At 36.8% G+C, this 13,571-nt stretch overlaps 1 protein-coding gene across 1 annotated transcript in view; it reads left to right on the top strand.

Moving 5' to 3' along the window:
* Positions 1-338: 338 nt before the first annotated feature.
* LOC143228563 (locomotion-related protein Hikaru genki-like) overlaps positions 339-13,571 on the top strand; it is a 76,897-nt gene continuing 63,664 nt past the window's right edge. Inside the window, exons 1-2 of the mRNA XM_076459802.1 lie at positions 339-392; positions 3,430-3,640. Of these exons, the coding sequence (XP_076315917.1) occupies positions 339-392; positions 3,430-3,640 (265 nt within the window). The remainder of the gene's footprint in view (positions 393-3,429; positions 3,641-13,571) is intronic.

Genomic DNA, 13,571 nt, shown 5'->3' on the forward strand with positions numbered 1-13,571 from the left:
GATTTTTGGGATACTGGGTGCATCATGTTTGAATTTGTGTTCATATTTCAATCACAAACTAGCAAGAATGTATTTGGCAGAATGATAAGTATCGTTCTCGAGTACAGACTTCATTAGGGTAATTACAGAGAGAACTGAGGCTGATCAAACAGCTAGAGTGGAGCCTTTATGAATTTTGAGGGACCTTTTGAAACTCCTAGCCGAGCACTGGTATTGTATTCTAACAATAATCAAATAATATATGTTTGAAGTTTCTAAAGATAAAACGTAAATCCAAAATAATAATCATTTCGCAGTTTATTGTTTCCTTGTTTTGAAGTTAAGCCCAAAGCTACACGATGGCCCATCGCTGCTCTGCTCACCACGAGTATCGAAGCCCCGTTTCCAACAATGTAAGTCCACAGACATACCGCTGTGCCACTGGGGGCATTCTCAGTTGAAGAATACTACATACAATATATTTTTCTCAAATAACATCAGTTTGAATTTTCGCGTATGTATACTCAGACAAGAAAAAACTAACTTCCTTAAACACATTTTTGTACTTATTAGTGCTATAGTATTATAGATGTGTATGCTATCCCAAGGCTTACAACACCATACAAATAGTTAAGTGTATTTGTAATTGGTGCCGAAATTCTCATAAGCTTACATTCGCTTTCTAGTTCTCTAACACTAAAAGAAATAAAAGCTATCTAAACTGAATCCAATTTGTCAAATAAAAAATGGTAAGGAGCTTACTTGTGTTTGGTCACCAAAGTATTTCTGTCGTTAGCAGACACTAAAGCTCCTTTCCTTTTCATGTTTGTCTCAGAACACATACAGATATACACGTTAACTGTATTGACTTTCATAGTTACATGTCAGAAACAGATATTTGTTTTGGAGTCTTAACTACCGAGAAACCTTAGGTACACACGGAAATAATCGCTTAAAGATAAATTGAATGTTCAATTTCGAATCAACATTTTTCTCTAATCGCTTCCAAAATGATAAATAAAAAAAAAAAAAATTAAACAAAGCTAAAACTTAGAAACAAATTGACGTTTGAAATAGTGACATTGCATTTAAAAACTAGTGAATAAAGTGTACTGCAAATCGTTTCAGGAATCATAATAATTTTAAATGGAATGCACCAGGCAAAGCGTTCAACATTTTCAATCTGACTGAAAGATGATTACAGTTCTATATACAAGGCATGGTATAATAGCTAGAATGCTCAGACCGTGGACCTGGGGTTTCATGATTTGCATCCCATCGTAGAGAAAAATATTCTATGCACTTTGGATAGTGGGCACGCTATAAAAATGATGTCAAATCTTCATATTTGATCAAATAAAATTAGCTATCGTCTAGCTCTGCCTTCTTTCTAGTTTGTCAGTTCAAAGACAGCTATGCACAAATAACTCCTTGTGTAGAGTTGCACGAAACATCTGGACCAAACAGAAAAAAAATCACTTTGAAATCATTTTAATAGAGTTTAAGTTTCTCGAGTACCTAGCTAATCGTATATCAACTATAACAAAACAGAAAATCCTGGGATTACTTGGTTATTTGTAATAAGCAATGATATTTCTGAAGCTCACCACAAGCAGGAATCTAATTAATAGGCCTGGCATGGCCTAGCGCGTTAAGGCGTACACTTCGTAATCTGAGTGTCGCGGGTTCGCGCCCGAGTCGCGCCAAAACATGCTCGCCCTCCCAGCCGTGGGGGCGTTATAATGTGACGGTCAATCCCACTTTTCGTTGGTAAAAGAGTAGCCCAAGAGTTGGCGGTGGGTGGTGATGACTAGCTGCCTTCCCTCTAGTCTTACACTGCTAAATTAGGGACGGCTAGCACAGATAGCCCTCGAGTAGCTTTGTGCGAAATTCCAAAACAATCTAATTAATACGTGTTTGTCAAGTCCTATATGTGCAGGCAGTGCTTTTTAACAATAATAAGATATTTTTTAAAACAAGAAGTTGAAACTGAAGTGGTATGTATTAATAGTGTACAGGCCGGAAAACATAATGATGAAAATTATCAAATGAAACAAGAACATAAAAGAGGAGAATTGTTTTTGTTTGAATTTCGCCCAAAAATACACGAGGGCTATCTGCACTATCTGTCTCTAATTTAGCAGTGTAAGACTAGAGGGAAGCAGCTAGTCATCACCACCCCGCCAACTCTTGGGCTACTCCTTTATTAATGAATAGTGGGATTGACCATCACAATATAATGCCCCACGACTGAAAGGGCGAGCATGTTTGGTATGATGGGTACTCGAACCCACGACCTTCAGATTAAGAGTCCAGTGCTTTACCACCTGGTCATGCCGGACCCGTTCGAAAAACATTGCAGGATCAGTTTTATAGCATGTAATCATACTACTGTTAAAGCACTGTTTTAGCACAATATATATTTACTTTAGCCTTCTCATGCGTGAAGTTTATCAGAAACGCTCACTCTCAAAAGCATATCACTAAGAATTATTGATTTTTCATGAACGTTTGGGGCTCGGCATGGCCAGGTGGTTAGAGCACTCGACTTGTAATCTGAGAGTTGTGGGTTCGAATTTCCGTCACACCAAACATGCTTGCCCTTTCATTCGTGGGGGCGTTATAATGGTACGGTCAATCCCACTCTTTGTTGGTAAATGATGACTACCAGCCTTTCCTCTAGTCTTACATTGCTAAATAAAGGACGGCTGGTGCAGATAGCCCTTGAGTAGCTTTGCGCAAAATTTAAAACAAACCAAACCGAACGTTTGGTGAGGGGGAAAAGGATATTAAATGGTTGATTTGTCTATCCTTTGTGCCAATAATCTGGAGTATATCACTTTAGATCGTATTTAAGTTTGTTTATTTTTATCATCAGATATTGGTAAGGAATATCGATAAATCTTTCAAAACTGATGCCTTGTCAACAGTTTAAACTCTTACAATAAACTGTATGGCAGTAACTAATTGTGGAAAAATATAATAAAATATTATTCCTACGTTTCCCTCCAGGAAGGCTCTTTTTATCGATATATCCACTTCATTCTAATACAATACTATAAAAAGTAACTTTGATTTTCGAGCCAATTAAATTTGCCACTGTCTGCATGTAAAAACTACACTTCATCTCCTGAAGCCTCAGAACTATCATTACATTCCCTATGGTCATCGTCTTCCCATTTGTTGTCTTTCTGGCGGCGCCACCTCGAAAAATCTTCTTCGAATTGGTGATTGGTGTAGTCTGACGTGACGTATTGATAGCGTTTCCAACCAGAAACAACACTCTCGACGCAAAATAACGCGGTTCGAACAACAACTATTCAAAGAGGACCAGGCAGTCAAACAAACGAGTGATGAAACTGCGTTCGACTCTCAGATCGACTTTCTTTGTAATGTAACTAAACATTTCTGTCTTACAAGTTAACAATTTTAAATACTGATTAAATCTCTAAAGTTACTCACGTTTTCTTCACCAAGAACACAGCATATTTATTGACTAATAAATATAATTTTAAAGAACAAAAGCGATCACTCATCGAGTATCTCAAGGTGAATCTTCTACACATCCATGTATTCCTTCAGTCAAACGATCGTGTCATTGATTTGCGCTCTTTTGGTAACAGTATTTTTAACGGAGAACACATCTTGGCGAAGTCGGAAGGTATGTTTATTTATGAATACTTTTCGTTAGTGTAAACTTTATTTTCGCCTTTAAATGCAGTACGAAGTCAACACATGTCCTTTGTTTGCTAAGAAAAAAGTTTCTTATATTTTTAGGATACTTGGAATTTCACATAATTATTTCTTACACTAAACAAGTATATTGTTTATTACGTGGTGTCGTAGTGCGTGGGAGAGCCATATCTGTTTATCTTGCTTCCCAGTGGTTCGTTGGCAGGTCTGCAGTCCTCTGACCATAAAATTCTGGTTTCAATACAAGCGCTCGCCAGAGCACATTATGTAGCTTGGTGCTAAACATTAACTATTTATCTAATGCAAGTCTGATATATTCAAATTATGCATTACTTTCACACAAGCATTAAAATAACCAAAGGAATAATTTGTCATAATATAAAAAACTTAAAAGCTAACTGCAGCTTCCTTACTTACCTGATCTGAGGTAAGTTTGGAAAAGGTTTTTAATAGTTTCGCTGTGCAGTGCATATCAAATGACATGAGCTAAACACTTGCTTTTGTACTTGTAATTCAAATGCTGATTTACTTCAGCATTTTAAGGTCATCTTCCCTTGTCTGACTAAACCGCCAAACTGTATTATGAAAATAAAGTATGAAAATTCATACAGCGAACGTAAGTATATATTTTGCTAACATCATTAAACGAAGGTTTATACTGTTTTTTTTTTTTGCTTTTCTTACAAGGTTATTGAACATTTCGTCAAAAAAAATATTTCTAAATACACTGCCGTTTTAAGTTGAAATACATATTTAAAATAATTATTGTTAAAAACGGTTTTCCTACGGAAGTATGTGTTTTCTTACAGCAAAGCCACGACGGGCTATCTGCTGAGCCCACCGAGGGGAATCGAATCCCTGATTTTGCGTTGTAAATCCGAAGACATACCGCTGTACTAGCGAGGGGCGCTAGGGAAGTAAATTTCATTAGTCACACGTACTTTGTGAATAATAAATTACATTCAATTACGTTTGATTACATTTCTCTCATAAATTTTCAAAAGAGGTGTCTCATGTGCTTTTCATCATGTAAGCAAGTTTGTTCACGTTTGTGTCACAGATTTTCAAAAAATTGTCTAACGATCTTTCTTCCATCATTTAGGTAAGTTTGTCCACGTTTGTCTCATAGATTTTTCGAAAAGCGTCGAACATGCTTTTTATTATTTAGGCAAGTTTGTTCATGTTTGTCTCACACACTTTCAAAAAGATATCTGAAGTGCTTTCCATCATTCAAGTAAGTTTGTCTCACAGACTTTCAGAAAAGCGTTTGATGTACTTTCACTCCTTCTCAATTAACACATTAGTGCTCCCCACTGGAACAGCGGTAAGTCTATGGACTTACAACGCTAAAATCAAGGGTTCGATTCCACTCGGTTAGCTCAGCAGATAGCCCGATGTGGCTTTGCTATAAGAAAAACAAGTACACCAAGGCTATTTCTAAACGGAGTTATTGTAAGTATCATCTATTCCGAACATAATTCATTAACCTTAGCAACATAATACACACTGAAATGCACTTTATTCAAATCACCATTACAATATAATTGAAAGGGAGATAAAGTGATTTAGGAATTCAATATAATACGGTTGAGAAACATTACGTACCATGTCCAAGCCTTCCTTCTTGAATAAAACTCATGAATGATTCATTCTCAACATGTCTCTAGAGGAAATAAGTGTTCTGTAGGAGAAATGTCTGTTAAAATATAAGTTGTTTTTTATTCCAAAATCTCTCTGTAGATTACACATTTTTTCAGATATTTCTTTATGAAGTTTAATTGTAGAGAATTATGGTCTATACTAGAATTTTTACTGTTATTTTATTATGTAAATAAAGCAAAGAAATGTCGTATTGAGAACTCAAGTGTTTCGTTTCTACATCCGCTTGCCGTTTCTTTTATCCATTAAGGTTATATGTATTTCAATATTTGTCCATTTCTATTTGTACCGTATATGTTCTGCATTTGATCTGAAATTAATATTTATATCTAACTTTAATTTTTTTTCCAATATTATACGTTGTTATTATAGTGGTACCTAAACTCTGATAAGACCTTCTTATGCGACAGATAAAACCAGCCACCAATAAAACAGATGCAGTCAATCCCATAAAATTTTCATTTCTAAACATAACTAAAAGTGTCATTAGCAAGTATTGTCATATTAATACTGACTATCAAGGGAAAGTAGAGACAAATTTTATTTGATTTTGTAATTGAGCGTAAAGCTGCACAATGGGCTATCTGTGCACTGCCCACCACGGGTATCGAAACCCTATACTTAGTAGCGTGGATCCGCAGACATACCGCTGTGCTATTGATGGGCATAGAGAAATTTATATAATAAGTTCAATTATGGCTTTTTTAAGAACGATAAACACAATACTTCTTCTAAGAGATTATTGTACTTGAAGGTAAGAACAACAAAAAACAAATGTGAGAAATTATAAGGACTTATGAGTACAGTAAAGAATCTAATGATATGTCAGCCACACTTTATTTACTATATAGTCCTAATAGCAGCGTTTACGAGGGCAGTTAGGATATGCTAAAAATTTAGGTAGCCCGGTGAAAGAAAGTTGTCTGTTTCATATTATACTTCCAAACAGTGTTCATTTCAGGGTAAGAACACAAAAAACAATCAACGAACTTGTAGGATAAAACATTTTGTATAATGTATGACACTGAAAATCACGCACTGGAATTATTATTAGTTTAAATTGAACGAGGGGAATCAAACCTCTTATTTTAGTGTCGTAAATCGAAGGAACAACAAGTTTAGTTAACATATTTGTATTTTCTCCTGATTAAATTATAGATCATTTTATAAATACGATAATATAAACACTTATATTTTTATGTATTTGCACAAGTAACGGTATGTATTTTCGAATTAATTAAGCATAGTAAAACTTCATAAAATTATCCCAGAACAAAACCAAACTATGTTCAACAAATATGAAGTTACTTCTTACCAAGTATATAGATTTTAGTCGCAGATAAATGGAACTTTGTTAATTACAATTTCTGTCTCCTCTCGAGAGTTAACGGATCGCTAAGTGTTTACAGAAGAAATTACACGGCGGTTGTTGTCTGACTCGCTTTATCTTCCTCGAGCTCATTGTGAGACAATAGAATAATGTAGTAGATAAAATTACAGTTATTACTTTACATAATAATAGATATTCAAGAACGTTACAGTCGGAACAAACTACACGTTAAACTATCTTGTTATTATACACTAAAAGTTGTATCGTAATTGTTTTCCGATAAGTTTGACGCAGCTAACATTTATCGTTGTTTTTATTAAAGATCCTTCGGTAAATAAGACCTATGATGAATTTTCTCTCGGTCCATTTATACAAGTTAACTCTATAGTAAGTGGTTTTCCTTTCAAATCCGTTCGTAAATATACAGTTCTAGAAATTTTCTTTTGTCAACATATATATTTTTTAAATCTTCACATACGTTAAAGATAACAACTAATGAGTGTTCAAGGGCGTCAACACAAAATTTTGTTCGTATTCCCATACGGTGAACATAACTGATGACAATGTTCAAAGGCGTCAACGCACATGATTGTTTCATGTTCACAGACGCTGAACGTCGCTAATGACAATGTTTAAGGGCTTCACGCAATAATTTTGTATTCAACGTCAGAGAAGAAAACTCTTCCTCTGGTGGTTCAACGGTAAACTGGGAAGCTTATAACAGTAAAATCTGAGGGTCGATTCCTGATAAGAGTACAGTTCAGAAAGCCCATTCGATCAGTTTCGCACTTTAAAGCCAAATCCTCTTTATCACAATTTGTATTCAGTGCCCCAACAATACTGATTTATTTATTAACTTGGTTTTTTTTCCCCTCTTTTACAGTTAATTACGGTTAAAATGTTTATATATACGTTTATTTCTTTTAAATATTATAATTAACTTAATAAACAGTACAACAAGTACAACGTGTTAGGGTGTACATGGTCATTTAAATAATTTCCCCATTCAGTCATGAAGAAGGACGGTTTATATTACGAAAGAGCTAGGGTTATCAGTTTTATTATCGCTACTTCGCTGTCTCTTTAAAACTTTTTACGCACCTCTGAAAAAGAAAATTTTGTCTTTCGAAAGAGCTAGGACTAATGTACTAATTTTTTTCAAAAACAGAAATTAGTCTGTCAGAACATTTAATCTATTGGGCTTTTAATGCTTAAAATAACCCTAACGAAAGAGCAGACGTTCCTTGATCGTTTTTCAATCTTTATCTGAAAGTCTTATTTGTTTTTTCGTGTAAGCCCGGTATGACCATGTGATTAAGGCACTCGACGCGTAATCCGAGGGTCGCGTTATGATGTTGCGGTCAATCCCACTATTCATTGGTAAAAGAATAGCCCAAGAGTTGGCGGTGGGCAGTGATGACTAGCTGTCTTCCTTCTAGTCTAACATTGCTAAATTAGGGACGGCTAGCTCAGATAGCCCTCGTATAGCTTTGCGCAAAATTCAAAAGAAACTAAAACGAACAAACGTAAGTATCTCTATGTAGCGTGCGCGAAAATTCTGAAGAAACAACAAAAAATGAATTATTTTTTTCTTGGATAAAAGAGTGAAACTGTATTGAGATTTTGATTTTAATTTGGTTCAACATTTTAACCACGAGAAAAACTTCTTGCTAAAAAGACAACTAAATTTGTTTGAATTTTGCGGGAAGCTACACGAGAGCTATTTAACAGCGTAAGATAAGATGAAAGGCAGCTAGTCATCACCACCCATTGCTAACACTTGGTCTATTTTTTTACTCAATCGATAGCGGGATTGATCGGAACATAATAACGTCTCCACGGCTGAAAGGGCGAGCATGTTTGGTATGACAGAGATTCGAACTCGCGACCCTTAGATTGCGAGTCGAGGACCTAGCCATCTGGTCATGCCGAGCCTAAGAAAATTAAAATGAGAGATGAGTTGTTTTGAATTTCGCGCAAAGCTACTCGAGAGCTATCTTCGCTAGCCGTCCCTAATCTTGCAGTGTAACACTAGAGGGAAGGCAGCTAGTTATCATCACCCATCGCCAACTCTTGGGCTACTCTTTTACCAACGAATAGTGGGATTGACCATCACATTATAACGTCTCCACGGCTGAGAGGGCGAGGATATTTGTTGTGACAATAATTCGACCCGCGACCCTCTGATTACAAGTGAAGTGCCTTAACCACCCGGCAATGCCGGACCGTAAATGAGAGATGATGAACCTCATTACAATATGCTAACATGTTTTGTTTTCTTTAGAAAGTTTGAATTTGCAAAGAAGGTATAACCAGTAAGTTGTAAGTCAACATATCCTATATATAATATAGGTCTAAAAGTGAAAAAAAAAAGAGATAAGACGGGGAACTTTCTAGACTGGTTGTCACTAAAATATGAATGGTTGAGACATTTTTCTGACGTCACTGTGACTATACACAAGATACATGCAGCAAATTTTCTTCAACTAATCGATGTGGGTTATCGAAAGTTTTCTCGTATTTTTGAGCTTTGTTGTTGTAGCCCAAAAATACTGAACCGTGGCGGTAAATGACAAAGAATAGTATGCCACAAATCAACAAAGCAAAAGTAATTGGTCTTTGAGAGCAATTAAAAATACAATAAAAATAGTACCAGTTTACAGTGAAGAAACTTTAACATTTCATAAATTTAAGAAACAAAAATGCTTTGAATAATTTATATATACAATTACTTCGTCTCTTTTCTATATAGAGAAATAAGAGTCAGAAAGTTGTTGGTTTTAAAAATAGTAAAGTATATAAACATACGTTACTTTTGGGGCCTGTTGTTCTGAAATGTTTAGAAGTCTGGCAGTCATTCGACAAGTCTTTATGTTGATATTCAAACATAATTTTGGAATGTAAAATTTTGGGAAATACTAAATATATGAGTAAACGTTGTCTAGTGCTTGATTGATTTTTGATCAAAGTAGCTAACCTTATATCCTTGATTTTTATCTCGTACTTAGTGTTTATGCATCAAAAGATGACTGTGTTGGTGTTAAAAACAATAATATTTTAAAATATTTTGTCTCTTTGTAGTTTAGCACAAAGGACTATCTGTGTTCTGTCCACCAAGTGGTGTCGAAAGCCGGTTGCGAGCGTTGCAAGTAGGCAGTCATGCAGCTGTGCTACAGGGAGAAGTGTTAAAAAAGAAAAGAGCATACTATACGAATATTGTTGCTTAATTAAGTCATAAAATTTATTGTAACGATAGGACATGTTCATATGTAAGCCTCATAAACATCGATATGTTTTCCCTTATTCAAGGTTTTATGCTATCATTGATGTCTATTTGGCAATGTATACAATACTATAGTTTTTGTAAGGAAGTTTGATTTATTTACAAAAGAAGTTGAGAAACGATAGAATAACGTGTGCCGATTGTAATTCGAAAATCATCTGTTACGTTCAAGATCTGATATGTTATGTACAAGTCGAGTTTTGTTGTCTGCAAACTTCTATATTCATACTGTAGTATGTTTGTGCGTTTTTGAATTTAGCGCAAAGCTACACGAGGGCTATCTACGCTAACCGTCCTTAATTTATCAGTCTAAGACCCACCTCCAACCATTGGGCTGCTCTTTTACAAACGAATAGTTGGATTGACCGTCAAGTTATAACGCCCCCACAATTGAAAGAGCGAACATGTTTTGTGCGACAGGAATTCGAACCCGCGATCCGAGTCGAACTCCTTAATGCACTTGGCCATGCAGGGCCCATATTGTAGTCGCTCTTTAAGGTAATTTTTGATGCGACAGTTTCTTTATTATATTGAATCATTTCGAAACAAATACTCATCTTATATCTTATTGATCCAGTCATCACGATCTTGTAAAAGATTTTGTTCATTCATTTCAATGATGAACTGTCGACCTTTATGAGAGATTGAGAGGAGAAGAAAGAAATGCGAATAGATAACAAGCATCAGCGAGAGGTCAAAAGATGAACCCATCGTTACAACCAGGGTTTAATAACAAAAACTAATCGTTCACAATAACAACGTTTGTATATATATATATATACTGCTAAAAAAATTAAAGGAACAAGTACGTTTTCTTATATAATTTATCTCAGTCTTCCAAATGTGATGATATTTTATATTTTTGTAAATTCGCCTCATTTTAGTTCCATCTGTATCAATTTTTTAATGCGTGATGAACGGTAAAACATGGAGAAATAAAATTCTTAATGACCAATATCACCAAAACTGATATCCCATATGAAACAATACTTTAAACAGTTTACATGCGTTTATTCAAGAAATGTTTGAAACAATCAATATCTAATGTGATCTACACGGGATGTGACACACTTCTGATACCGATTTGGCACACTTCGAATCAGTCTATCGATGTTATCTTGGGGTATGGCAGCCCACTCGCTTACCAGGGCTTGTCGGAGTGCCTGTACATTCTGAGGAGGGTGCTAGCGTTCACTAACACGCCTTGACAACATATCCCAACAATGTTCAATCGGATTTAAGTCTGAAGATCTGGCGGGCCACTCAAAAGTCTCTATTCCTTCCTCGTCAATGAAGTCCACACACAATCTAGTGACGTGGGCTCTCGCGTTAACCTGTATGAGAATGAACCAATCCCCGAGGGCACCGGCAAAATGCCTCACAATGGCTTCCAGAATTTTGTCTCTATATCGTCGTGCGTTCAGAGCACCCCTGTCGAGTATGAGTTGGTCCATGCGGCCAACCAAGCATATGCCTACCCAGAACATTACAGAATCTCCTTTATAAGCATCGAGTTGCACAATGTTACAGGCGGAAAGTCGCTCTCCTCAGCGTCTTCACACTCTCGCACGTCCATCATCATGAGACACAGTGAACATGCACTCGTCTGTCCACAGCACGGTGGCCCACTGACGAAGTTCCCAGTGCAGGTGTGACAGGCAAAACTCCAATCTGGTTGCACAGTGTTGCTCTGTCAGAATGACGTCTCTTGCAGGCCGTCTGGCCTGAAGGCGTCCTTCGAACAGACGATTGCGAACAGTTTAGGTAGACACGCAGGTTCCAGTGGAATGCTGAAGGTCATTTCACAGTGACCGAGTCGTAGCTAACCAGTCCCACAAAGTGGTAGTCACAATATTAGCGGTCCTCTTTGGCTGTTGCGCAGCGATGACGGCCTTGGCCTGGTCTCTTGCCATAAGAATTCATCTCCTGTTAGCGTCGCCAAAGTCGATTGATAACACTTGATGACACACCGACGCGCTGTGCCACCCTCCTTTGGGTCTGGCCATCCTTGAGCATCTGACAGAGAACGAAGTGGTAAGAGCGGTCGGTACACACTGACAAAACGAGCTGCAAAATATCCAGGTTTGTTTTGGTTTCGAGAATTAATGAGTAATGCATAGTTCCTTGTCGGGCCCGGCATGGGCTAGCGTGTTAAGGCGTTCGACTCGTAATACGAGGGTCGCGGGTTCGAATCCCGGTCGCACCAAACATGCTCGCCCTCCCAGCTGTGGGGGGCGTTATAATGTTACGGTCAATCCCACTATTCTTTGGTAAAAAGAGTAGCCCAAGAGTTAGCGGTGGATGGTGATGACTAGCTGCCTTCCTTCTAGTCTTACATTGCTAATTTAGGGACGGCTAGCGCAAATAGCCCTCGACTAGCTTTGCGCGAAATTAAAAACAATAACAAAAAACAAACAGCCTTGTATAAGGCACCTTGAGTGTTATTCTTCTTGAGGGAGGTGAGTTTCCTTTGAGTTGCTTCAAACTTCACTCGCAAACGTAAAGAAATACACTTGTGGACGAACGGATATGTTTTTCACACATAAATTTAGTTATGACAAAAATATACTGAAATATGTACTTGTTCCTTTAATTTTTTGAGCAGTTAATAAACAAATGCGTGGCCAGGACGTCACACCAATATTAATAAACAAAAACTATTGTAAATATCAATAACTCACTAATAAAGAACAAGAAAAAAAACTAGTTAAAAAATACAGCAATCGTAGCATTCAAACAGCACCTTTCAATATCCAGAAACAAATAACAATAACTATCCCTCTATTCTTTAGCGAACCTTCTGGCACGGTATTTATTCATAGAATAGGTCACGAGAGTACGACTTCAAGTATTCATGAATTTGCATACTCTTCTGCCACACGAGTAGTATCTGTTTGTAATCGCTAGGGGAGCTGGCGTCAGTTTCATCATGCACACACACAAAACTCAAGTACAAGTGATTGTGTAAAAGGTAAGTTAGCGCTTTAATGCAGCTTAAAATTCATAGACAAACTAAACGATAGAATGAAATAAAGGAACGACAAACACAATCATAAAGAAAACAGAAATTGCTATCTTATACTCCTGAAGAAGAAAATGTTGACATTAATCACTTCAACATAAAATACGATTCATGTTTTTGAATCTTCAACTAGGCCTTTTATAGCTTGCAACACCGGTTCGGCTTATCGAAAGTCCAACATTTTGAAGACCAGCTAACTACGATAATCAATTCTACGAAGATACGTTGAATAATAAGAATAAGATGCATCAGCAGAATTCCTTTTTAGTATGTGTGGGACAACTATCGAGTCTTCTGGAATAGGCATTTTTTTTTTTTTGTGATTGCCTGGAACGATATTACTATCTTCTTCACTGTCGAAAGAATTGTAACAGGGGAAACTAGATCTCTTTATACTAGAAATATGACTGGACCTGAGCTGGGATTTTTAATTCATACACCAATGGAGTAACACAGTTCGTAATATGGCTCAGCATGGCCAAGAGATTAAGGTACTCGACTCGTAATCCGAGGATCACGGGTTCGAATCCCCGTCGCACTAAACATGCTTGCTCTTTCAGCCGTGGGGCAGTTATAAAGTGACGGTCAATCCAACTATTCGTTGG

This window comes from Tachypleus tridentatus, chromosome 10 (assembly GCF_004210375.1).
Source record: "Tachypleus tridentatus isolate NWPU-2018 chromosome 10, ASM421037v1, whole genome shotgun sequence".
Classification (NCBI taxonomy): Eukaryota; Metazoa; Arthropoda; class Merostomata; order Xiphosura; family Limulidae; genus Tachypleus; species Tachypleus tridentatus.